Source organism: Lingula anatina, chromosome 1, assembly GCF_051362555.1.
Source record: "Lingula anatina isolate TDL-2025a chromosome 1, LinAna3.0, whole genome shotgun sequence".
NCBI classification, from domain to species: domain Eukaryota; kingdom Metazoa; phylum Brachiopoda; class Lingulata; order Lingulida; family Lingulidae; genus Lingula; species Lingula anatina.
The window spans coordinates 10,519,511-10,546,824 of NC_141767.1; the positions used below are offsets into that span (position 1 = coordinate 10,519,511).

Here is a 27,314-nt window from a genome sequence, read left to right on the forward strand (position 1 = left end):
ACACTAACTGTCTCATGACCCAACATTCCTTTACCAGAAAGGGTATGATGGCATTTGGGATTTCTACATTGAATTTTCATCAACAGATTATTTACAAAACCTCTGACCTGTGGTTAACAAGTCTTCATAATAGCTAACCTGGTTTTATATTCCTTGCATGCAATTTACATATTAGTAATTTTTTGAAAATACAAACAACCAAATTTAGCAAACCATAACAAAACATTGCAAATCAACAATTAAATCATATAGCCGATGTGTATAATCATAATTTTTGTAAATTTATTATAAATTGATAAATCACCATAGTCACTGACAAAACCATGCTAAGAAGCAGTAGGACAGTAAATGTACATGGTTTCAGTACAGTTGGGTATGACTATCTTACTCATAAACATAATATATAAGGTGAGTTTATTAGTTTATTCATAGGATTTCCTCAGTTCAACCACTCCAATTCTTCTAAGAACTAATGATTGAGGACCGTCTAGTATTTTTCTCCTAAAATCAAAACAAGATTTTACTAATAAAAAAAGGAGAAAGAGTGTGAGAGCCACCAAGACGAATAGATATCCTTATTGCCTTCTGATATAAGCACCATCCATCACTAGCTTTCCTTGTTAAGTCTGCCATCCCTTGAATGGCTTGCGTTAGGTGTAAGGTGCTGCCATTGCAGCAGGTGATTAGCTGCATCAGACAGAGATTGTGTTAGTTGTGACTCTATTTAACTCAACCAGTCACTGGCAGTTCTCTCTGCAGTATATAATCTGGTTGTTGACTGTCGCTTGAAGGACGTTTTGAATGCATGCTTTCTCTTGTAGATTCTCTCTGTTGTTTCTGTGGCTGTTTTTGTTGCTGTTGCTGCTGTTGTTCCATTCCAGCAGCCACGTAAGAAAATACACACAACACAGCATAGCAGATGTCATCAGCCTGAAATAAGACATGGTATGAAAAATAAAACCAACAATTGCTTTAAAATTTTGAATTCTGTTTACTTTCACCTGTTTAGATCACTGTCATGTCATTCATAAGCCAAGGAAAAGCATCCACATAAAAAGCTCATATCAAACGTGCAGTATTAAAAACACTCATGCGCTTCAACATTGTTAATACAAGCAAAATAATATTGTGTGACAATTTGTCATAAAATCAGTAATTTAGATGTAAAAATTACAGTTATATAATTTCTTAAATTATATTTCTTAATTAAAACTGTTGATGAAATATGGTAATCATTATTGTCTAAAACTAGAGGATCAGAGAGGCGATACCGCCTCCGAATATTGTACCACCAGCTGGAGCAAGCGCATTCGTATAGACCCCCACATACACAAAATAAGGGACACAGCCACCAGTCTTATGCTTGACAAGCTATAAAAATGCAATCAACAAGAATTTTCAAAATACGCAAAAAATATATATAACTTAAAATGGTACAATCAAAGTTAAGTTCATCGTAAGGTAGGTCAAAGGTCAATTTCAAGGTCGCAGTAAATTGCCAGTATATGACTTCCTATTCAACTTCAATAGTAACTATGGACCTATCTCTGCCAGGTTTGGAGTTAAAAGAGAAAGAAATTAGCAGAGTTCAGTTCATGATTATAAGTAGGTCAAAGGTCAATTTGAAGGTCACATATAGATTGCCAGTATATGACTTCCTATTCAAGTCCAATAGTAACTACGGACCTATCTCAGCCAGTTTTGGAGATAAAAGGAAACCAAAATTTGCAAAGTTCAGTTCATGGTGAAAAGTAGGTCAAAGGTCAATTTCAAGGTCACAGTAAGATTGCCAGTATATGACTTCCTATTCAAGTCCAATAGAAACTACGGACCTATCTCTGCCAGTTTTGGAGATAAAAGGGAAACAAAATTTGCAATGTTCAGTTCATGGTGAAAAGTAGGTCAAAGGTCAATTTTAAGGTCACATTTAGATTGCCAGTATATGACTTCCTATTCAAGTTCAATAGTAACTATGGACCTATCTCTGCCAGTTTTGGAGACAAAAGGGAAGCAAAATTTGCAAAGTTCAGTTCATGGTTAAAAGGAGGTCAAAGGTCAATTTTAAGGTCACATTTATATTGCCAGTATATGACTTCCTATTCAAGTTCAATAGTAACTATGGACCTATCTCTGCCAGTTTTGGAGATAAAAGCAAAGCAAAATTTGCAAAGTTCAGTTCATGGTGAAAAGTAGGTCAAAGGTCAATTTTAAGGTCACATTTATATTGCCAGTATATGACTTCCTATTCAAGTTCAATAGTAACTATGGACCTATCTCTGCCAGTTTTGGAGATATAAGGGACTAAATGTTATAATTTTGGAGTTACCATAATGTGCCTTAAATTTCGAACAGAAAAAATTAATTAAAATAAAGAAAATGTCATTTTGGTCAAAATTCTTGAAATAGGAGGTGCTCTGAAGTTTCAGAAGTTCAAGTTTGATGAAATAATGTCATTTTTGAACACAAGTTGTCTGCTTTGCCAAGCCTTATGTTTTATTTTTCCAGAGTTCAAAATTTATTATCCATTACCGTACTGCACATTTTGCTTTTACCACCAATATGTACTTTTTGATACAGCGTAACTCGAAAACCGTATGGAATACAAAAAAACCGAGACCACCTCCAGTATTGGGCTTTACATGCAAAGTTCAGTTCATGGTGAAAAGTAGGTCAAAGGTCAATTTTAAGGTCACATTTATATTGCCAGTATATGACTTCCTATTCAAGTTCAATAGTAACTATGGACCTATCTCTGCCAGTTTTGGAGATAAAAGGGAAGAAAAATTTGCAAAGTTCAGTTCATGGTGAAAAGAAGGTCAAAGGTCAATTTTAAGGTCACATTTAGATTGCCAGTATATGACTTCCTATTCAAGTTCAATAGTAACTATGGACCTATCTCTGCCAGTTTTGGAGATAAAAGGGAAGCAAAATTTGCAAAGTTCAGTTCATGGTGAAAAGTAGGTCAAAGGTCAATTTTAAGGTCACATTTAGATTGCCAGTATATGACTTCCTATTCAAGTTCAATAGTAACTACGGACCTATCTCAGCCAGTTTTGGAGATAAAAGGAAAGCAAAATTTGCAAAGTTCAGTTCATGGTGAAAAGTAGGTCAAAGGTCAATTTTAAGGTCACATTTAGATTGCCAGTATATGACTTCCTATTCAAGTTCAATAGTAACTATGGACCTATCTCTGACAGTTTTGGAGATAAAAGGGAAGAAAAATTTGCAAAGTTCAGTTCATGGTGAAAAGTAGGTCAAAGGTCAATTTTAAGGTCACATATAGATTGCCAGTATATGACTTCCTATTCAAGTTCAATAGTAACTATGGACCTATCTCTGCCAGTTTTGGCGATAAAATGGAAGAAAAATTTGCAAAGTTCAATTCATGGTGAAAAGTAGGTCAAAGGTCAATTTTAAGGTCACATGTAGATTGCCAGTATATGACTTCCTATTCAAGTTCAATAGAGACTATGGACCTATCTCTGCCAGTTTTGGAGATAAAAAGGAAGCAAAATTTGCAAAGTTCAGTTCATGGTGAAAAGTAGGTCAAAGGTCAATTTTAAGGTCACATTTAGATTGCCAGTATATGACTTCCTATTCAACTTCAATAGTAACTATGGACCTATCTCTGCCAGTTGTGGAGATAAAAGGGAAGCAAAATTTGCAAAGTTCAGTTCATGGTGAAAAGTAGGTCAAAGGTCAATTTTAAGGTCACATTTAGATTGCCAGTATATGACTTCCTATTCAAGTTCAATAGAAACTATGGACCTATCTCTGCCAGTTTTGGAGATAAAAGGGAAGCAAAATTTGCAAAGTTCAGTTCATGGTGAAAAGTAGGTCAAAGGTCAATTTTAAGGTCACATTTAGATTGCCAGTATATGACTTCCTATTCAACTTCAATAGTAACTATGGACCTATCTCTGCCAGTTTTGGAGATATAAGGGACTAAATGTTATAATTTTGGAGTTACCATAATGTGCCATAAATTTCCTACAGAAAAAATTAATTAAAATAAAGAAAAGGTCATTTTGGTCAAAATTCTTGAAATGGGAGGTGCTCTGAAGTTCCAGATGTTCAAATTTGATGAAATAATGTCGTTTTGGACCACAAGTTGTCTGCTTTGCCAAGCCTTATGTTTTATTTTTCCGGAGTTCAAAATTTATTATCCATTACCGTACTGCACATTTTGCTTTCACCACCAATATGTACTTTTTGATACAGTGTAACTCGAAAACGGTATGGAATACAAAAAAACGGAGACCACCTCCAGTGTTGGGCTTTACATGCTCTACAAAATGCAAAAAAGAATGGGTCTCTAGCATTAACGGTTCCCGAATTAGAGACAGTTTTCAGTTTCGGTATCTTATGGCCGCTACTCCCGTGAAAATGCACCGATTGACCCCAAATTCATGGAGATGAAAGATGACCTGAAGGGTAACACTTTCCAATAATATTATTGGTTAAGTCTGTGTGGTGTCTGAATAACAGGGCAAAAAAATTTTTTTTCGTAAAAAATTTCATTTTTTTGAAAATTTTGGCCCATTTGACCTTGAAGTAAAGGTCAAAGGTCAAATCCAAGGGTATATTTGAAATCTACACATATGACTTTTGGAAAGCCGTCTATAGAATTTTTTCCCATAACTCCTTCCGTAGGGTAGATAATTAGCATTTAATTTTGCCATTTTTAGACAAGGGTGCATTGCAATGAGTGCCACACCCAGACCCCAATACCGACAAAGCCCAAATTTTACGTGGAACGAGTTGAGATTATAGGTGACCTAAATCCATGAGATGGGTATGGGGGGCCTTACCGTCTAGGAGGAGAAGCGGTAACGGTAGCCGTCCGGCGGAGCCGGCGGAGCCGGCGGAACCGGCGGAGCCGGCGGAGCCGGCAGAACGATCCGGACGAGACCGAAACCATGTGTACCGCCAGCGCTAACGCTGGTGGTACAATAAACCTTCCCAGTTAGCATAGCAAATAAAGAAGTTAAGTTGGTGCTTCTTATTACTTATAACATTTAAAATTCGGTGTGTTAAGAGCACTTCATAAATATTGAAGCCAAGTGAAAAATTCCTAGGATATTAGTTATTGAATAGTATAATCTCTAACAAGTATCCACTGCATTAAATCATGTGCTGTGCTGCAGATTTTACCATTCAAAATGGTGCTAAGTCATCTTTTAATTACCACATATTGTTCAAAAGCACCAATTTAATATGGACACTAAAACCCTAATACTCGAAGTTCATATCCATATACTTAGATATTTTTGTTTCATCAAAAAACCTCAAACCATACTTGCAACACTTTGGGCTTTCATTTTACTTACAACAAATAAAATCATAAATGTAAAATCATATATCAGTTTGATCAATAAATCAAAAATAACTTTGATTTGCTTGAAATGGTTGCACATCGTATATTATGGTGTTATTATTGTGTGCACGCAGGGCAACTGTTTCAAACTCTCAATCCTGGATAATTATAAGCAGCTTTTGTCCTGAATGCAATATTTGCTTGAGGGGGAGAGTTTGTGATAAATCAATTGTCCTTCATACATGAATGCAAAATGGCGCTGGAAATTGGATTAACCCAAATCATGCTTTCAACCTCATAAATCAAACAGCTCAAAAGATGAAAGCACATAAATCTGCTGGTTAACAAGTGCACTGATTAATTCACCTCTTAAACTCTGATTTAGTTATATAAAAGGCACACAAAAAATAAAACATGCCAAGACACCAGTTGAACAGCAGCCTCTAACAGTTGTGGGATCTGCAGCCTGTTAATAAAACAAAGGAAATGTGAATATGTAAGTAAAGTAATTGCCATGCCATACAACACTAGTCTCCATACATCTAAAAAGGAAAGATTCGCCTCTAGTATTGTTGCTTCCCAACACTGCTGCTTTTGAGTTTCATTCTGACAATGCAGCAATAAGCAAAAACCAAACAGAGATGCATAAAAATTTCCATGTAAGAAATCTGTATGTCCAGGCCTTATGAAACAAATAAGACTTTTACTAAAACAACCCGCAGATCTCTTAGCACTAACACCCATATTAACCACATAACCCACAAATTAACCAGTGCTACCAGAGGGGATGACTGTTAGTGCCAGGTATCACTTTGTTGGTGCTAAATAATTGTGCACTGTGTTGATTAATACATAGGTTTGGTAGTTAATAAGGTCATTAGGGATAAAAAATCTGCAAGTAGTCTTAGCAAACACCTAATCGGTTTATAGGACCTGATGTCTAAACACAGCCAGATATCTCAGTGTTGCTGTTCAAATGTTCAAAAGATAGAAAAAGATTCAAAAGTGATGGCTTTATCTTTAATGTCCCTGGGATGGCTTCTTACATTTATTCAGGTAATCTTTCTATATGTAACAGAATTACAGAAGCTTACAAAAGTTCAACTGCCCAAAGAAAACGTTTTTTTTTTTTTTTAAATAATAATGATTAAATTTGTGGGATTTAATTTTCTTATAGATGAAATCCTGTCATCCAATTGAAGTATGGAGACTACTGTCTGGGTTACAATAAACCTTGCATGCAGGCAGTGCTGGACTGTTATCATACGCTACTACTGTTACAAATACTGTGCTACTAACACATGCAACTATGGTAGCAAGATGACATCAGTCATGAAGTCTAAAATATATATATATAGCAAGTACAAATGGAAAGAAGGCATACTGTGTTGCAAATAACCATTGGGCACGGTGCCGTTCTTGCGCAGGCTGCTGTCTGGATGCTGCAGACGGTGTGTTTGAGGGAAAGTATAAAGTGCAGGTTGTACTGAGATTGTCCGATGAACTGCGTGAATAATTTGGGCAGCCTGTCAGGGAGAAAAAATCACTACATCAACTTAAACATTCATAAAATATAACCACACTAAAAATGACATTACACACTTCCAAGTTTCTAGCTGATCTGAGGGAATGATTACATTTGACATTCACCATTGCTGATCTTTGAATGTTGACCAAATAACATGCAAGCTATAGGAAGAATGCACTTCAATCACGTATAAATGTAGTGCCAAATGTGGTTTCACTCAGGTCACTTGAGATATAACAAAGAGAAATAGATATAACACATCTACTCTATACTAAGCAACAGAATTAGATGTTCAACAAAGAAAATACTGTCAAACATGATAAAAACATAAAGTGTTACATGGCAAGGCAATTTGTCCACACCATGAAGCACTTCCACCCTTTCCATGCTGTATGCCTACTATAAACAAATGTACAGTTCTGTATATGTGTATTTTGGTTATCAAATAAATATGATGCAGAGGAAGTTGGACTCCATAGGAGAAAGTCAGTAGTCACAAGCTAATAATAAATGCCTATTTAAACTGCTAAAGTGGTTTAAGTAAATTTTATATAAGCATTCAAGCTAAGTAAAGGAAAAATATTCATGCAATGCCCTCATGAATTTGCATGTTTGCTTTTTAAGTCTGTCTTTTGTAGACTTATTCATGCATGTAAGTATTTTCAAAGTGAAGAAAAAAAATAAGGACTGATCTCGAGCAACAGTCTACTTACAGCAATACTTCTTATCTAAGTTTAAATCTGTTTTATTAGAAAAAGAAAAACACTTACCATGCTGGACTTGTATTTTCTCTGGATTACTTTTTTATTCTTGGCATCTGAAAGAAAGTAGATTTTGGGATGTACACCTTGGCTTGTGGACTGACTGCCATCATGTTCCATGCAATAATTTTGTTAAATTCTCAACAGTTGCAGGTATTCATGCCTTCTTAATTCTTTTTGCAATGATAAGCTTGATAAAAAATTCTGAAATTTTTTCTATATAAACAATATCACATTAGCAGGTTGGATTTTGTAAACCCCCCAACTGGGTAGTTATATTGAGGTGAGGGTTCCTAAAAAGTAGGAAATTTTTGTTTATGAAATCAAAATTTTAACTTTTCATATCTTCCATAACATAAAAAGTTTGCAAATGCAAAGTTACATGACTATACTACTGCAGTGCCATCTATGTCACAACAGCCAAGACAGGCCAAGGTGGCAACAAACAGAAAGAAAACAAGACGGACGGATGGTTGGATGCAGATAATGACAGTCATAGGGCTTACCAAATTCTTCAAGGACAAAAATGCCGCCTTTCTGTGTGAAACATTTCCTCACACGATTTAGCTCAACAAAGAACTGAAAATAAGAAAAAATAAACACATTGAGCAAGAGAAACTAAACAGAAAATTTACAACCACAGGATATCTGGTGGGTGGTGCTACCACTTGGAATACGAGTTACACAATTATACCAAGTGTATGGCAAACACTTTACTGACATTTTGAATTGTAAGGATACTGAATTTCAAGCTAGGATTAGTACCATAGATAATACTTGTTAGTGTTCATCAAAATAAATTTGAAAATAGTCTTAATGAATTTCCATCCATGCCAACGTTTTATAAATTCATTGAAAAAAAAAAAGAACAAAAATTACAATAGCATTCCAAATATAAATAACGCCACAGAGTACAAACAGCTACATATAATATATATAAATATATATAAAGAATCACAATTTGGTACATATGACATTACTGTATTTCAAGTGGTAGCTTGATCAACATAAAGGACACAGCAAGAAATAGCCACAACAGAAGCCAATAAGCAAAAGCCAACTGAGGGACAGGCTTTGTCTATCTAGTAGTTGGCATGCAACACGCAAGAGATTTGCACGCTGCTTCATACCTCAAAGTCCTGATGCCCCAGAATGGTATGATGAGGGAAAGAAAAATAGAAAAGCACAGTTAGGCAATTTTATAAAGTTAAATTAGTCGATACCAGAAATTATCAAAATGGATACCACGTGTAACATCATGTATCTTCTCCCTGTAAAATACATCCCATTCCCAGTCAAAAAAATAAACAACATGAAATCCCGAAAATTTTCGAAAGCCAATTTGACACGAAAAAATCAAATAATGTTCAACCTCACACCACTGTTTTTTCTTTCTCAACAATTACTCATGCAAGAATAGGAACTATGGTGACTTGCACGTTCATATGGTGCATGCATGATGTGGTGCCATCTAGTGTGCTGTATGCCCATATGACTCATGCAAGACCCATTGTCATCTTATGTCTTGAATGTCCATTTGGCACATGCAAGTACAGGTACCATCTTGTATCTGGTATGTCCACATACTGCAAGAAAGACAACCATGCCCATCGGAATGAATATGATATATAAAACACATGCAGCAAGCAGAGGGAGCTCTAGAGAGGTGCAGACAAGCTGATAATAGACTTAATCTTCAGTATTCTTCAAAGGACATTCATTTTCAATTGAAAACCTGTAAAATGATTAAAAAAAGCAGTGAATGTCACAGAAGATAACACTGAAAGAAAGGTTAGTTTCTCTACTGTTATGACACTCTGGGTCATGTTTAAGAACTTACTTTTCAAGTCTGTCAATGCTACTATTCACAATAATAGATGATGCGGCTCTCCCTCAACAAATACAGTTAATTATGATCTGGGATCCTTCCAGTTCTATATTTGTCCCATTGCAAAAATGTGTCTGACACAGTGTCATAACTTATCTCCTTAAGCTTTTCGAACATTAAATATTTCAACCCAAGGCTTAAACCATTTTGCACAGTTGTGATGTTTTTCTAGATAACATTTTAGAAATGAATTTGATGAATTATGGAATTTTCATGGATTATTCAGTTATAATGTTAAGTAATAACCAAAAAGAAAAAAAATTCTGTTAACAAAGTTATGTCAGTACCACAAGGCAATATCTGTTATAGAAAGCCATATCAATATACATTTTCACAAAAACAGATCCCTTAAAAACGTCAGTGGATGTGACACCCCTAGAAAAGCATAAAGTGTTCAATGATCTTTGCTTGAAGCAAATAGATTCCATATAAATGTTAAAAAATAGCACTTTAAATCAAACAATCACTAAAAGGTAGTCCTACGAAGAAAACATTCAAAAATGTATAATATTAGAATCGCAAATATTTTAACAACCAGACAGCTAAGAAACCATTCACTACAACAGACAGCCCGCAAGCAGCAGTGCCCTATAAATATAGATCCAATGAATGACAGTATAGGTGGCAGCACTGACCTTGCTGCTTTCCAAGAGAAGCCCAATGCCTTCCATGCAAACCTGAAGCAGTCCACCTTGGCCAGTCTTGAGATCTTGCACAGGGAATTCTCCACCAAGTTCAGGTCCTGCCAAAGCAATGTCAAAATAAGAGATTTAATCACACTTCACCTACATGATTCACTGTTAACAGCATCTTTTCCAGTCTTTTTTGAAAAATAAAAATATAAGGAAAGGAATACTGCTGTTCTTTAATTTTAGATAAGACAGCTTGAAAAAATAAATATTATCAAAACTACACTGAAATCATTTCTTCTTTTAGATAAATAGTAAAAACTAGCTATGACTCAAGAGAAACAGCATTTTCAAAGGACCATAAAATTTGAAATACAGGCAAACTAAATAAAAAATTTATCAATCTTAGTATTACCTGGTATTTTCCCATTATTCCTTAAAGCAGCCTTTTCCATTGATTCTCTTACACAGAAATAGAGCTCTTTGCACTGAAAATATAATTTTCTCAACATATCAAAAGCACAATATATTCCTTATTTTAAATCTTAAGACTGATATGATCTTATGTTATTGTTACATCACCACATGCTGTGCTCACTTAGGATATAACAAAATACAAATATATTAAGAACTGGCAAGATTCAATGCCCAATATAGGTAATGATATAGAGATCCCCTTTTATACCTTCTTGGTGTAGAATTTATTGAGCTGTGTCTGGTCCCCATTTTTTCTCCAGAGACAGAGAACCTTGGTTTTCGGACAGTAAGTCATGTTGACCAGCTTCTCATACCACCAGCGGTCACAAATAATCCCCATCACACTACGCAGCACTATACAGTCATCACACACCTGAAACATTGAAGTGGCTGTGTGACAACTATCAAAATACCCCTTTTCAATCAGCTCCTTTTCTTAATCCACTGCTAGTATAATAAAATAATCATGTCTTCTTTTCTGTCCAGTCAGAATTCAATTGTCATGCTGCAGGTTGTGAAGTTACATCATTTTCACATATTAACAGAATGTATCACAAATACACATGACGACCTGAAGCTTCATACATAATACAAACCTTCATTCTACTGTGTGTTAAAATAGCAAACTATTACCTCCATGAAGAGCATATCTCCAGTGTTGTCTGGTCCCCAGTGCACTGTGAAAGATTGCTTTTGCATCATGCGACTACCAAGGGGTTTCAGATCAATGTCATTACCATGCTAAAAAACAGCAAAGATAAAGGTTAATATCTTATTTTGGTGAAAGTAGAACATTCACTCTGAGGCAATTAAAAATCACTTTCTGAAAAATGACATTCTTAACTCTTTTCAATGATAAAACTGATTAAACTGTTACTGCATCATATACATATTCATAAAAGTTTAAATTCTTTATATGGTACCTAGAAATATCTCCAATCTTAAGTGCAATCACAAATAAACACACAAGCACCTACCAGGTTGGTCAAATTATCTAACAGTTCATTAATTTCTTGACTGTAGTGCAGCCCAATGTGACATTTTCCCAACATTCTTCTGGCTTTGCGCCGTATCTCTTGTTTATTCACTTTCATCATGACCATGAAAGCTATCAGGTTGTAGAGCATGTTGGCCAACAGCCTGTCTTCATCTTGTTCCAGACGTTTCTTCTCAGCAGCACCCAAGTCTTTGTACCTAAAATAAAAAAAATTCATGTATCAGTTAACAACATGTATCAGTCTATCTATATCTCTGCCTGTCTGTCTGATAATGAAACAATCCACAAAATAGTAAGGGTTTATGCATGAGCTCCCTAATTTTTTTAATTTTTGTGTAAAACAACATCTTATCAAACTCTTTGTCTTGACTCAGGCATGGACCAACAACTCCATGTCAATAATCATAAAATGACAACATAATCTCTATGACTGGATGGGCTATACTCCTAAGCCTCATTTACCTGTCCATCATTTCAGCAGGTCCCTGATCCATGCCAATGATATCCCTTTCCTGGGCCACCGCATCTAGGAACACATCTTCCCAAAACTGCATCTGGTCCCACAGCCGGCTCCGATCTTTGTCTGCAAATGAGCAGTTGAAAACAAAATAAACAAGCAGAAAACAACTCCCATAATCTCCACCATGGACTAATGTAGGGCAAATATCTATTTCATTCAAAATCATGTTATCAGGGATGTGAACCACATTTCAGGATAAAAAGCTAAAAAGAAATGTGCACTAACCCTCAATCAAATAAATTTAACAAGGCAGCAAAGCTGTCAAATGTACAGACAAAACAAGACTGCACTGTTCTGAAATGGGTTTATTTCCATTTTTAACACTTTTTTAACATAAAACAAAATTAATAGGTTACTGCCATTTTTATAAGATCAACTAAGAAAATTGATGAGATGGGAAAAATATCAATAGAACAGTGTTAAATGTCCAATTTCTTCCATTCTGAGATTCTGAACATAGTGAATGATTGAATCTGACAAACTGCAATGATATGAGTTTATTTCCATTTTTGACACTTTATTACACAATACAAGATAACAAGTTTACCATCATTTTTACATAATCAACTAACAATGTTGTAAAGATGCAGGAAATGTCAAACAATCACTTTTACGTATCTGATTACTTAAATAATAAGGCTATTAACATGCCTAAGAATTAAATCTGAGGAAATCTGAGGAAATGTGAAAAAACAGCATAACTTCTAAAATAATGCCCCGATTATGCTGATTTTCGAACTCAACCTGCATTTTAGTAAGACTGACCATTCCTGTGAGTTTAATGACAATTGGGCTTTCTGTTTTTCTTATATTGTGTTTACAGCGTTGCATATATGCTGAACAATGAAAAAAACACATAACTACTAAAATAGTGGCCCGATCATGCTGATTTTCGAACTTGACCTGCGTTTTAGTAAGATTAATTACTCCTGTGAGTTTCATGATAACAGGCCTAACGGTTTTCCTTAAAATGTGTTTACAAGGTTGCATATATGCTGAAAAGTGAAAAAACAGCATAACTACTACATTAATGGCCCGATCATGCTGATTATCGAACTTGACCTGCATTTTATGAATATTCATCAACTCTGTAAATATAAAGCCAAAAAGTAAAACTGCCTTCCACTTATCGTGTTTACAAGGAAAGTGCACGGCGCCGGCGACGGCATCGGCATCGGCGACGACAGACGCAGGTGATGGCAATATGTACAGACACATCTGTGTCTGTACATAAAAATAAATTGTAATCTTGATAAAAACATCACAGCTGGTTCATGTTTGTAAACAAATTTTTTCCACTGAGCCAACTACTCAAGCTGGTTTAACAGAGGCAAGAAAAAGTTATTGTCCTCACCTATGAGATGTTGAAACAAATACAACCTGGTGGTTGTTGGACTGAGAGGGCCGACATGAACCAGTTTTCCATCTCTGAATCTGAATCCACCACTCAAAGTGGATTTGTTGCTCCATATACTTGCAGTACGTGATAACCGCGTTCCTACCAGCTGTAAAATTGGATGATACATAAGAACAGTAGTAACAGAATAAACTTTGTTAGTAAACAGTTGCTTCTTGTATCAATGTATAGGAGTACAATGAAACTTAAAAGATGTAATCCTTTTGTGCTAGCATTCAAATCTGAGAGACACAGTATGGTAAATCAAGACACCATTTTCTTTTGTACAGAAATTTGAAGAATAATTAAGATAGTTGTAACAAAGCACAATTCCCATTAACCAGATAGTTGATGTGAATATAATATGTAAAATCACACTTCAGGTGGATACAGCTGCAGACATGAATGCTTAACTTTCTAAAAAGTGAAAAGAAATGCATCACAGCCATAATCCAATACCAAATATTTTAGTGATCATGCATGGAATGGTTCTCATGTGAAGGTAAAAAAGCCCAATTACATAATTGAAATCCCTGTTAGTCTGTAATGAAGTAAGAAAGTTAGGTTGGTGTTAATAATTTTGTTAAAATAAATTGTGAGGAAGAAACCAAATATACCACAAAGATGCAAGGAAATGGTCAAGTGCATGGTCGATTAAAATATATACTATTAAAGAAAGGTTATTTAGAGCACAATTAGTGAATTGGGACTATGTTTGGTATGCAGAGAGCAAAAGTTTGGAAAGAACCCTGGGTGCCAGTCACAAGAATATTAGTACTATGCTTTTATCATTGTGACTTACCCCTCCAATATCATGTTCACTACTATCTGATAGTGAAGGTTTTATAGTCTGATGATTTATCCTGGGTCTTCTCCCTTCCCAATCAGAACCATCACTCACCAGTGTGGATCCCTCAGACACCTCAGAATCCACACTCTGGCCATGGGGCACCACTCCCCGCCTGGACCTCAACAGCTCTTTGTTCTTCACCAGTTCTCTCAAGATGTCTTCCTGCTGACTGGGGCGCTTCTCCGGTGTGGTGGCGGTATCTGGAGCGTGAGGTCCTCTCAGGGGATCTGTGTCCACGTACTGTCTTCTCAGTGGGTCAGTATCAGTCACTATAATATCACAGTTTGTCTGTTGGGCAGATACAGCAGGCATGCTGGTTGTGTGCTGCTCTGTACTGTAGTGAGATTTGGCAGAGTTTGAATTATAGTCCTGCTTCCCAGGCTCTGTGTGGGACAATGGATGAGAGTTCTTCAGTTCAATATTTTGGTATTCTTCACCATCCAGCAGAACGGGAGAGCCTAGTAAATAAATTTTTTTAATAAAAAAATAAATAAATAAAAAGAACATAGAAAAACTGTTAAGTCGCCATTTTATTTATGATACGACCTGCTCATATAAACAGCGAAATAACTTCACAATATTCATTTAACATTCACAAGATACAACAGACATAACAGTCAACGGAAGAACACATTAACTGTTATGATTCTAAACAGTCATCAAAAACCTACCCTTATTACATGACATTATTTTCAAGCCAGGTCTTATAACTACTTTTCTATTTATTTATCTATTTACTAAACTTTTTTTGGTACCTATTAAAGTAAAACACCACAAAGACGAGAAAAACTCCTCCAACATACATACACACTACATATTGTCATAGTCATGCTGAAGGAAGAATCTGCCATCTGCCTGCATGTAAAGCCAAATAGAGAGACAAAGAGATAGAGTTGTAAGCCATGCAATACTTGCCTGCAGAATACGAACTAGGAAGAGAATGAGACGGTGAAAGCTCCCGCTGAATTGCACTGTGTCGTGGACTAGTAGACCGGTCAAAGTACCCACCTACAAAACAGGACAATAGACAACACATACAACAACAGTTTGTAGACTGGTGATCAGACCTATACAACATATACATACACAAACATTACCATACATGTACAGTCAGTGCACTTGGCAAAGAACACAAATTAGAGACCATCCCTAGACCATAGTGTGAAGATGCAAAGACTTGCTGATAATCTATCACACAAAAGAACCCAACATCTAAATTCAACAAACATATCCACATACAAACTTTCACCAGCTACATGGGTGATGATGATGACAATGATGATGACGATAACAACAAAGAGACTAGAATAAGCAACAAGACTCAATCTCTGTTTGTCTCTCCCTCATACACACTTCAAAACTATACATTGTTTCGCAAATGTCTAGTCCTTTATGTGTTATTACACATGTAAACTACAATTGTGGAAACATACAAACTATAAATGATAAATACACTTTCTAGACCCACATATAATGTAATTTCACCTATTATTTCCATAAAATCAATAGGAAAACACTTTTAGAATAGCGTAATTGCAGATGAAGGATAATCATTCAAATGAAAGTACAAAATTACAGTTTTTAGCAGCATTCAACCAAAACATTATCTTGCTTTTGTGAATACACCAGGCTGGTGCTGAATACACACCAAAATTTCATACTACACAAAACCAAACAACATAATCCACCCAAAAACTGTAGCTGCCATGCTATCTAAAATAACAATGATATACACACACCCTCTCAATTACATTTTCTGAGATATCTGCAGTTGACCTTCCACAAAAATATACAAAATAAACAATAGTGTAAGAGAGATCTTTTTTTTCTTCCACAAGTTATCAACATTTGTCCTTATTCCCAGTATGAAGTTATCTGAATCTCATACTAGTACCTAATACTGGTATGGATTGGTCCTCTCCTGGCAAGCTCTTGGACTCCACACGAGGGCTGATGTCAGATACTAAACTCTCACGGCTGCCAAATGGGGAGCTGGTCTGAATGTGAAAACAACATGGGTCAAATAAAAACATAGTAGAAAGCACTGGGCAATGTAAAAAATGAAATAATACCAAAATCAAAGGTTTCAAGTTGTGGATTTAATAATCAATGTATTCATGTAGATATGACCTCAAAAGGTAGTTTACTTTGATAACTTACAAGATGGAAATCAGTTCCCTGGGGTGAAAAAAGTTTTAATAACCAAATCTTTCAATATTTGAAAGCTCATGATGGAAAAGATACTCATAAAATAATTTCATGCCCATCAATTAAGAGCCATAAAATTAAATAAATCATTGCACCTGTATCATAACAAAGGCAACGGTATCCTTTCAGGTCCATTTTTATTTTATATAAGTGGACTGCTATGGATTTGTCTTGACTTTCTGTAGGCTTAAGTTTTGGTCTTAAAATTTACACCAACCACTACAGTAAACTTTTGAAAAATCAGCTCCAGGTCTGGCAGACCAAGCAAATTTACCTGAGAGCCACTTGCATCACTCCTATTGCTGCCTGTCAGTTCTTTGGCCCAGTAATGTGTATGGATAATCTCACAGACCATGAATGCACTGGCCATACCTCCTATCCCATGATTACGGTAGGTAAAGTCCAGCCCATACACTATTGCTTTCAGCATGGTCAACATGCCTTTGAAGATCTGCTTGCTGACACACTGAAATAAGATTTTCAATAAATAGTCTCTGAGGCTAGTTTGCTGTCAAAATTTGTTTTTTTTTTTTTTTTTAATTTTTTTTACACAACTGAATCACATATTTGGTAGCTGAAAATATCATTTTGTTGAAATTTGTACTTTGATTAATACACAAAATACTGACAGTTAACTCACAGTTAAATATAATTCAGTGATTGATAACCATGTATGGTAAATCATTTACAAGTTTAAGATATAATACAAGTTTCAGCAAAGATGGAGGGAAAAGGGCGATCGTTTATTATATCAACTAGTATTTCACTGTGGGCATCTGACTTTTAAAAGATCATTTTCAATAGCAGAATTTCTTCTTCAGCAAAAGAAACATTTCTTTAATTTCTTTCTGGATCTCCAAGCAAAATGACATTGCCTTATTAAATACCTGATAAAAAGATGGAGATATATTGTTCACAATCATACCATTTATTAAGATAACCTGAGGAGTAGGCTAAAACTTACCACATCTTCTATGTACATATCCTCTTCTGTAAGTTTTTTATCCAATGACGTGTTCAGCCTGCTCACCACAAAGTTACGATAATTCTCATCCTCCATCAATCTCCTAATTTTGTTGATTTTCAACCAGCCTACCCCATGTCCATCAAGTATGTGACTGACAGCATCTTTCAGGAACTGCTGATTCTCACTGCAGTTGGAAACGTAGTAACATTTTCAGACATAATAATGCCAGCATATTTTCAAATAATTCCAAACATTTCTTTTGCAAATTAAGTCCTTACTGTTAAAAAACTTTATATATATTTGGCACAAAACTTTTTTACTAGAATAATTATGCCTGCAACCCTATGCTTTTTATTCATGTGCACTTTTACAAAATATCGAAATTAAATGCATTTAATTTCAATCTATCAAAACAAAAATATTTACTTCAAATATTCACTTCAGAGGGAACACTTGATTTACCTATGAGCACTTGTCCTCGTATCTACAAGCTGCTGCTTTGAGGAGTCTCTGGTCATCTTCCTGTGGGAAGCATGTTTCACCAGACCAGACTTCTCAACCAGAGCTTTCCTGTTGCCTAAAAAGCAACAAAATCTTATTCGATCTCTATATCTCAGAGCTTTTTATTTCTGGGCCTTCTATTACGTGATACCCTTTTCTATATTTTTATCCATCCCTATTACTGAGCTATTTTATTCCTTCGCCTCCCACCACACCGTCCCCTCTTTGTACTTTTACCCATCCTTATAACCGCCACACCTACTTAAATGTACTATATAAAAAAGTGTGACACAAACATGATAGCACATGTCATCACACCTCCCACATTCATACCAATACCAAACATGCAATACTAATAATGAACTTTCCGTGACAAGGATATCACCTCTCTTATTTTTAAATGCCTCACGTTATGCCCCTGCTTCTATGTTACCTCCACATACCAACCACAACAGCTCGATTATCTCAAATTATATACATAGCATGATTAAGAACACGCAAGTCCAAAAATTAAAATAACATTTGTCGTCAATTATGGTTTGTCTTATTTTTTTCTGTACTGATCGCAGCCCACAACTTATAATCAAATCAAGCATAATGACACATCTGCCATCATATCTCCCACATTCATCTGATACCAAACGTGCACTAATAATGAACTGCTACGGACAATTAAATCCAACTCTTAAATATTTAAGACATTTCTTATTATGAAAGGCATAATGTTATTATTACCTCAACATGTCAACCACAACTGTACAGAATTCTCTCAAATTATCTATAATTACTTGCCATCATTAAAAACATGTGGGCCAAAAAAATAACTAAATCTTCTGTAGTCGGTATTTTATCTGTACTAACCGCAATATTTCTGGACTGGTTATAAATGAGAACGATTCTGTAAATGAATCATGTATGTATCTAAATCATATTTATTTTCTGACTCATACTTTTTTAATGATGCAAAGTCTACTTCCTTTATTATCGTTTCTATAACATAATATAATAGCAATTTGACACCCCTTTGCTCCCCCCCCTCAAAAAAAAAAAAAAAAAAACATACAAGCAGGCTACCTACCTAAAGGTGCATAGGGTTTGGTCTGCTTGGAAGAACTGTTCATTGTTGTGCTCTTGGTTCCTGGAGATACACAATAATTAACTTAATCTTCATATAAAATGTGTATAAGATATGATGTGACATCCCTTCTGATGTATAGAATGCACAGAACTGAAATGCTTGCTTGTTAGTATTGTTTTCACAAAATAACTCATACTGTCTAAAACGTAAGTGATATGTTTCACAAGACTACCTGCTTGATGCTTGGGCACTTCTACTGATATGCCCCAAACCCTCCCTTTTGAGAGATTCATAATATAAATAAACATAAAATAGTACAAAAAATGAAAAAAGGGAAGTTGTCAATATTTTCCTAATGATAAGTTAGAATTCATAAAATTAAAGACAGCAGGGTTTAAAGCTTAAAACAGTAAAAGGACAAGGCAGCAAAGCTGTCAAATGTACAGACAAAAAGCAGGAAATAACTATGCACAAAATAGGCTACTGTCAATTCTGATGCAAAAGTACATTATGTTTAACTGTAAATTCAACATCAATTTTTAATTATGCTCAACAGGAAATACCAATGAAAGTAAAATGTGTAACAAGCATAAGGCTTCAGGCCCATGAGAGTTCAAGTTCACACTTTGAAAATGTATAACTTCCAGAAAAAGAAGCCAATTAGACTGCTTTTCCAACTCAGGCTGCATGCCGATTTTCGAACTTGACCTCCGTTTTAGTAAGATCGATTACTCCTGAGAGTTTCACGACAACAGGCCTATCGGTTTTCCTTGAAATGTGTTTACAGTGTTGCATATATGTTGAAAAGTGAAAGAAAAAAGCATAACTTCTACAATAATGGCCCGATCATCCTGTTTTTTGAACTTGACCTGGGTTTTATGAATATTCATCAGCTCTTTAAATATAAAGCCCAAAAGTAAAACTGCCTTCCACTTATCGTGTTTACAATAAAAGTGCAAGGTACATCTGTACATATTTACTGTACTGTTTGAGAACAGTAAGTGACATGGTTTTTCTTAAATGGTCATCATGGGAGCAGTGCCCAAAATGGGTTTTTTTCAAATTTTGACGCAATATTACATAATGTTTAACAGCATAATGACCATCAATTTTTAAGAATAAAATATTAGTATCATGGATATTCAGAAAATGTGACTAGCAAAGGTCTTCAGGCCCATGGAACTTCAAAGCCACAACTTGAAAATGCCAAAATGTAAACAAGACAGCACTGTTCTGAAATGGGTTTATTTCCATTTTTAACAATTTTTAACATAAAACAAAATTAACAGTTTACTGCCATTTTTATATTATCAACTAAGAAAATTGATGAGATGGGAAAAATATCAACAGAGCAGTGTTAAATGTCCAATTTCTTCCATTCTGAGATTCTGAACATAATGAATGATTGAATCTGACAAACTGCAATGATATGAGTTTATTTCCATTTTTGAAACTTTATTACACAATACACGATAACAAGTTTACCATCATTTTTACAAAATCAACTAACAATGTTGTAAAGATGCAGGAAATGTCAAACAAACACTTTTACGTATCTTATTAGTTTAATAATGAGACTGTTAACATGCCTAAGAATTGAATCTGAGGAAATGTGAAAAATATGCTGAAAAGTGAAAAAACAGCATAACTTCTACAATAATGGCCCGATCATGCTGATTTTCGAACTTGACCTGCGTTTTATGAATATTCATCAGCTCTGTAAATATAAAGCCAAAAAGTAAAACTGCCCTCCACTTATCGTGTTTACAAGGAAAGTGCACGGCGCCGGCATCGCCATCGGCATCGCCATCGCCATCGGCGACGGCGACGACAGACGCAGGTGATGGCAATATGTACAGACACATCTGTGTCTGTACATAATAAAAGGCATCTATTTAGGTTCAGTTTTAATTGATTAAACTACTTAAAAAAACACAAGAAAAAGTTGTCAGTAAAGTCACTAAAAAGCTTTAAAAACAAAATTAGTAGCCACAATAAGTACGCATTGTATAAGCAATAAAATAAGGGAACCCAAAAAATAGCACCACTGAAAAACTTAAAGAAAAGTAATATTGTTTCTGCATATCACATATGCTGCCATAAATTCATCCAGTCCTTCCCTCATATATATACATCAAAAGCAATATAAATAATTTTATACATAAACAATCTGGTAACATTCACATGCCATTTCTACAGAAAAAGTTTTAAAACAAACTTTGGATTGAGCTCAGTAATCAAAATACTGATTGACAGGTTACAGAAAACTACTCTCTCCTAATGACCAGGAAATCAAGAAGGAAAAAAAATCTCTCTTTGCTTTTGTTGTTTCTTTTTAGATATCTATAGAAATTAAACTTCACTGTGATTCAACTGAAGTAAAATCAGCTACTCATTTTGATTTTCAAAGTCATTTTTAAACAATTTCAATTTGAGCTTATGTATATCCAAAAAGGTCAGTAAAATATAGATTGTACTGATAACTTATATAATAAAAATGATCTATTTAATTTGTAGGGACACAAACTCAGAATATTGGGTTGGTCTGTTGATTTTTTAATATACATTTTCATGTGCAAAATTATTGACATATGTCACAAGAGGAAACAGTTTTTGCCCCTTATTAAAAAAGTTCCTTCTTTAAGAAAAACCTCTGCCATGCAGAATATTGTATGGCACGTTTCATAGCAGCAAGTAAAGCCTACCTCTCAGTTCCTTCACATAGGTAGAACCTTTACTATAAACTGCTGAGGTGACACTTTCAAGTTGGCTTCCGATAGGAGCACTTTGAACCTCTTCTTTCATTTCTAGTACACCTTTCTTAACTTCTTTCATGCCATGGCCAAGGCTTTCCACTGTACCCGCTAATCCTTGTTTTAGATCATCCAATTTGATCTTGTCCAACTGCTTCTTTTCCAATCCATGTTTTAGACCCGTGACTGTACTAGACAAACCCTCCTTACTTTGATCTTTAAAAGGATCCATTGCAAGCACAAAGAGAAAGACAAGAAATAATAAGCAAGACAACAACCACTGTTAAGCATCCATTTTCAGGCTTGTAAGGGTGCTTTTCATAGTCAATTTTTTAACATTATCACATCTTGCAAACTGCCACTTTCACAAAGCTTTCCCAATGCCAAGTGCTTCCAATGTTAGACCAACTGGTAATGGTGACTGACTTACAATTTAGGTCCAATATGAAACCATAGTTGCCCCACTGTTTTTCACTAAACAGAAAACCCACCAATAAAAGAACATGTTAAGCTGTATGGACAGTAACCATTACCAGTGATTGGATACAAGATTTGCACACAAAATATTAGTCAGTTATATAACACAACATTTTTTAGAAATCATCAACCAATTATTGTCATCTAACAAAAATAAAAACCTAGCAAACCACACCACTATATGCAGAAGAATAACTATTCATACGCAGCCACACAGAGGGGGAAATTACAAACAATACACGCATGACATCTAGCAACATCAAACTTAAAAATCAATACATGTGGGTGTTTCACTGTGTCTTATCATGAAGATGATAATGTCTTTATAATATCATTACTGGGAAATGGTATAACATCAAAGGGATACTGCAGTTACTTAGTAGATTGCCTGATTACATTGGCTCAATAATCACACTCTGGGGTATGGTTGAGTATGATGATGACAAAGACAAACAATGCTGGTATTATCTGTTCAAAATGATTAACAAATGTTTCTGACAAGCAAAAAGGAAAAGGCGGTTATTTATCTGAATAAAATGATGGAAAATGATGTTTATATGATTCTTATTTTAGTGTTTTTAAGACAATAAGAACTTGTTAAACAATTAAAAATTTCTTGAGAGATCTGGAATTATTTTTCAACCAAAAATATTTGGACTTACCAAACAGTTCTGAAAGAGTGCTGCTTGCTTGTTTGGCATAGCCATTGATTTCACTGCCAAGGCTGCTTATAATAGACTCCTTGTTGTCACCCTGACCATCACCCTTCAAGCTCAGTCCCTGCAAACAAATCCAGAGCTCCAATATAAGTGTTCTCAAGTTGTTTCTATCATTCCCTCCTCCAACAAATTAAATTAGTCAAATATATAATGTGCTTATCATCATTCTTTAAACTTATCACACTCAGTATGTATAGAATTCAATCAGTGAAGATGTGTGGTTTCCATGAACATTATTTGTCATTTCTAAATGAAATGTTATTTTAATGAGACACCACAAATCATCTCTTTTGTGATGTGTTGAAAACTCACCCTGGCAGCAAATGAGCTTTGTGATTGGGCAATGTGTGGCGAGTCTCCACCCCCTGACCTGTTTATCACTGTTGTGGAATCCGAGCTAATTCTTCCCCGCTGGCTACTAGCCTGTCCTGTGGAGTTGGTGGAGCCACTGTAAGCTGAATCGCTGCTACTTCGAGATATTGGTACTAGGACTTTTGATTCTATACGTGGTTTGGGACTAAAAATATAAAATATTGAAAAGTATGAAGTGTGTCAATGTGCCTGCACACATACAATTACATTGCAAAGCTATAAACCTTAAGAAAATAATATTTTTATTTAATTCCAAGTGTATCAATCTTTATTAGATATAAAAATAGAACAAACAGAATAATCAAAAAACTTATAAGAAGCTATAACCCTTAAGAAAAGATTATTTTTATTCAAGTCCGAGTGTATCAATCTTTATTACTTATAAAAATAGAACAAATACAATAATCCAAAAACTTATAAGAAGATGGTATCTTTGATGTAATACTGTCATATTTTGTACTTTAGAGAAAAATGGTTAGCTGTCCATGATACTAGTGAATGATTTTCTTATTTTAACTGTCATATGGGGTGGCTGCCTCATATACTGAATGAATTTTTTTTTCTTAGTTACACATACCTTATCGCTTGTCCTGGGATGCTACCATTGGGTGGTGGAACAGAATCAAATACACTGCCTGGGGAGTCCAAGTCATTCTGGAAGTGGACAAATTTATAGAATATCATAATGATACCTGAACAAAATTTATTTTTAAAGTAAATTAAATGTCAAAACATTCCAAACCTAGACCATGTTTCTAGTCCTTACATAATTAATTAACAAACAAAATAAAATAAATAAATGAACAAAAAATAGTAATAATAGAAATAAATATATGCCAGTGGTCTATATTACTGAAATCACTCACCCCAGGGGAGTCTACTTGTGAGCCTGCTTGGGAATTAGTTTTGTCCATATCACTGGCATACTGCAGAGGACCTGAGGAGGAATCAGAGTCCATCTCGCTATCCTCAGAAGAGGAGGAATCAGTGGGGCATATCAGTGGCTCCGGCACCTGGAGCTCTCTCGGTGGAGCATACACATAAGATGTGTCTTTGGTGATACTGTCCACGTCAAACACTTCTGAATAAGATAGACATGAGACATGAGCAATGCATCTAAACGATTGTGAAAACAAGGCAGCAAAGCTGTCAAATGTACAGACAAAAAGCAGGAAAAAACAAAATAGGGTACTGTCAATTCTGACGCAAAAGTATATTATGTTAAACTGCAAATTCAACATCAAATTTTAATTATGCTCAACAGGTAATTCCAATGTAAGTAAAATGTGTAACAAGCATAAGGCTTCAGCCCCATAGGAGTTCAAGTTCACACTCTGAAAATGTATAACTTCCAGAAAAAGAAGTCAATTAGACTGCTTTTCCAACTCAGGCTGCATTTTAGTCCTGTATTTCTTTTTTGAAAGTTTGGCAATCATAAGTAACATGGTTTTCCCATAATGGTTTTCATGGCAGCAGCACCCAAAATTGTGTGTTCTTCTATTCTGATGCAATATTACATAATGGTTAACAGCATAATGACAATCAATTTTTAATAATAAAATAAAGGTATCATGGATTTTCAGAAAATGTGACTAGCAAAGGTCTTCATGCCCATGGAACTTCAAAGTGACACCTTGAATATGCCAAAATAAAAACTAGACAGCACTGTTCTGAAATGGGTTTATTTCCATTTTTAACACTTTTTAATATAAAATGAAATAAACAGTTTACTGCCATTTTTATATGATCAACTAAGAAAATTGATGACATGGGACAAATATCAATAGAACTGTGGCAAATGTCCAATTTCCTCCATTCTGACATTCTGAACATAGTGAATGATTGAATCTGACAAAATGAGTTTTTTTCCATTTTTGACACTTTATTACACAATACACGATAACAAGTTTACCATCATTTCTACATAATCAACTAACAATGTTGTAAAGATGCAGGAAATGTCAAACAAATACTTTTATGTGTCTTATTAATTAAATAATAAGACTGTTAACATGCCTAAGAATTGAATTTGAGGAAATGTGAAAAAACAGCATGACTTCTAAAACAATGGCCCGATTATACTCATTTTCAAACTCAACCTGCATTTTAGTAAGATTGACCACTCCTGTGAGTTTAATGTCAATATCTGTTTTTCTTATATTGTGTTTACAGTGTTGCATATATGCTAAAAAGTGAAAAAACAGCATAACTACTAAAATAGTGGCCCGATCATGCCGATTTTCGAACTTGACCTGCGTTGTAGTAAGATTGATTACTCCTGTGAGTTTCATGACAACAGGCCTATCGGTTTTCCTTAATATGTGTTTACAGGGTTGCATATATGCTGAAAAGTGAAAAAAAAGCATAACTTCTACAATAATGGCCCGATCATGCTGATTTTCGAACTTGACCTGTGTTTTATGAATATTCATCAGCTCTGTAAATATAAAGCCAAAAAGTAAAACTGCCTTCCACTTATCGTGTTTACAATGAAAGTGCACGGCGTCGGGGCTGGCGATGACGGCGACGACAGACGCAAGTGATGGCAATATGTACAGACACATCTATATATATATTTACTGTACTGTTTGAGAACAGTAAGTGACATGGTTTTTCTTAAATGGTCATCATGGGAGCAGTGCCCAAAATAGGTTTTTTTCAAATTTGGATGCAATATTACATAATGTTTAACAGCATAATGACCATCAATTTTTAATAATAAAATATTAGTATCATGGATATTCAGAAAATGTGACTAGCAAAGGTCTTCAGGCCCATGGAACTTCAAAGTCACAACTTGAAAATGCCAAAATGTAAATAAGACAGCACTGTTCTGAAATGTTTTTTTTCCCATTTTTAACAATTTTTAACATAAAACAAAATTAACAGTTTACTGCCATTTTTATATGATCAACTAAGAAAATTGATGAGATGGGAAAAATATCAATAAAGCAGTGTTAAATGTCCAATTTCTTCCATTCTGAGATTCTGAACATAGTGAATGATTGAATCTGACAAAATGCAATGATATGAGTTTATTTCCATTTTTGAAACTTTATTACACAATACACGATAACAAGTTTACCATCATTTTTCCAAAATCAACTAACAATGTTGTAAAGATGCAGGAAATGTCAAACAAAAACTTTTACGTATCTTATTAGTTTAATAATGAGACTGTTAACATGCCTAAGAATTGAATCTGAGGAAATGTGAAAAACATGCTGAAAAGTGAAAAAACAGCATAACTTCTACAATAATGGCCCGATCATGCTGATTTTCGAACTTGACCTGCGTTTTATGAATATTCACCAGCTCTGTAAATATAAAGCCAAAAAGTAAAACTGCCCTCCACTTATCCTGTTTACAAGGAAAGTGCACGGCATCGGCATCGGCATCGGCATCAGCATGGCCATCGGCATCGGCATCGGCGACGACAGACGCAGGTGATGGCAATATGTACAGACACATCTGTGTCTGTACATAAAAATGACCATGTCACTTTGTGCTTAAAATCAGATGGCAACTTAAGCTTGAGTTAATTATACAATATAATTTTTAAATAGCCATCTTAAATTTAATTACTTAATTCTAATGAGAATAGAATAGTTTTAAATGTCTAAAATCTTTCTAAAACAGAGGCAATTGTTTACAAATGAAGATAAATGAAAATAAATATATGGAAAATTTTCAACCTGGTGTTTCTCCATTAATTTCACTGTTGACCATATCAATGACAAAATCACTGAGTGAAGAATATGATGAACTGCTGCCTCCACCATCACTGTCACTACCACTTTCATCTTAAAAACAAATGATTTCCTATCTATAACAAATATTCTTTAAAAAGTTAAAATGGAAAAATACATACCTTTT

General features: G+C 34.9%; 1 protein-coding gene across 5 annotated transcripts in view; it reads right to left on the reverse strand.

The window, feature by feature from the left end:
• Nucleotides 1-410: 410 nt before the first annotated feature.
• The window catches only part of LOC106159160 (MAP kinase-activating death domain protein), a 43,390-nt gene continuing 16,486 nt past the window's right edge, over nucleotides 411-27,314 (reverse strand). Inside the window, exons 11-34 of one of the 5 annotated variants that reach the window (XM_087014211.1) lie at nucleotides 27,134-27,241; nucleotides 24,305-24,519; nucleotides 24,016-24,092; nucleotides 23,379-23,583; nucleotides 23,010-23,127; nucleotides 21,823-22,086; nucleotides 19,118-19,177; nucleotides 18,001-18,115; nucleotides 17,536-17,722; nucleotides 16,846-17,037; nucleotides 16,258-16,360; nucleotides 15,279-15,371; nucleotides 14,316-14,821; nucleotides 13,472-13,622; nucleotides 12,060-12,180; nucleotides 11,578-11,794; nucleotides 11,234-11,341; nucleotides 10,809-10,973; nucleotides 10,539-10,611; nucleotides 10,130-10,236; nucleotides 8,113-8,185; nucleotides 7,616-7,662; nucleotides 6,702-6,843; nucleotides 758-930 (exon numbers count right to left, since the gene is read on the reverse strand). In XM_087014211.1, coding sequence (XP_086870337.1) covers nucleotides 926-930; nucleotides 6,702-6,843; nucleotides 7,616-7,662; nucleotides 8,113-8,185; nucleotides 10,130-10,236; nucleotides 10,539-10,611; nucleotides 10,809-10,973; nucleotides 11,234-11,341; nucleotides 11,578-11,794; nucleotides 12,060-12,180; nucleotides 13,472-13,622; nucleotides 14,316-14,821; nucleotides 15,279-15,371; nucleotides 16,258-16,360; nucleotides 16,846-17,037; nucleotides 17,536-17,722; nucleotides 18,001-18,115; nucleotides 19,118-19,177; nucleotides 21,823-22,086; nucleotides 23,010-23,127; nucleotides 23,379-23,583; nucleotides 24,016-24,092; nucleotides 24,305-24,519; nucleotides 27,134-27,241 — 3,452 coding nt within the window. In that variant the 3' untranslated portion in view covers nucleotides 758-925. Of the gene's footprint in view, nucleotides 931-6,701; nucleotides 6,844-7,615; nucleotides 7,663-8,112; nucleotides 8,186-10,129; nucleotides 10,237-10,538; nucleotides 10,612-10,808; nucleotides 10,974-11,233; nucleotides 11,342-11,577; nucleotides 11,795-12,059; nucleotides 12,181-13,471; nucleotides 13,623-14,315; nucleotides 14,822-15,278; nucleotides 15,372-16,257; nucleotides 16,361-16,845; nucleotides 17,038-17,535; nucleotides 17,723-18,000; nucleotides 18,116-19,117; nucleotides 19,178-21,822; nucleotides 22,087-23,009; nucleotides 23,128-23,378; nucleotides 23,584-24,015; nucleotides 24,093-24,304; nucleotides 24,520-27,133; nucleotides 27,242-27,314 lie in introns of all 5 variants that reach the window. The other 4 variants (XM_087014221.1, XM_087014205.1, XM_087014226.1 and 1 more) reach the window with 4 other exon arrangements.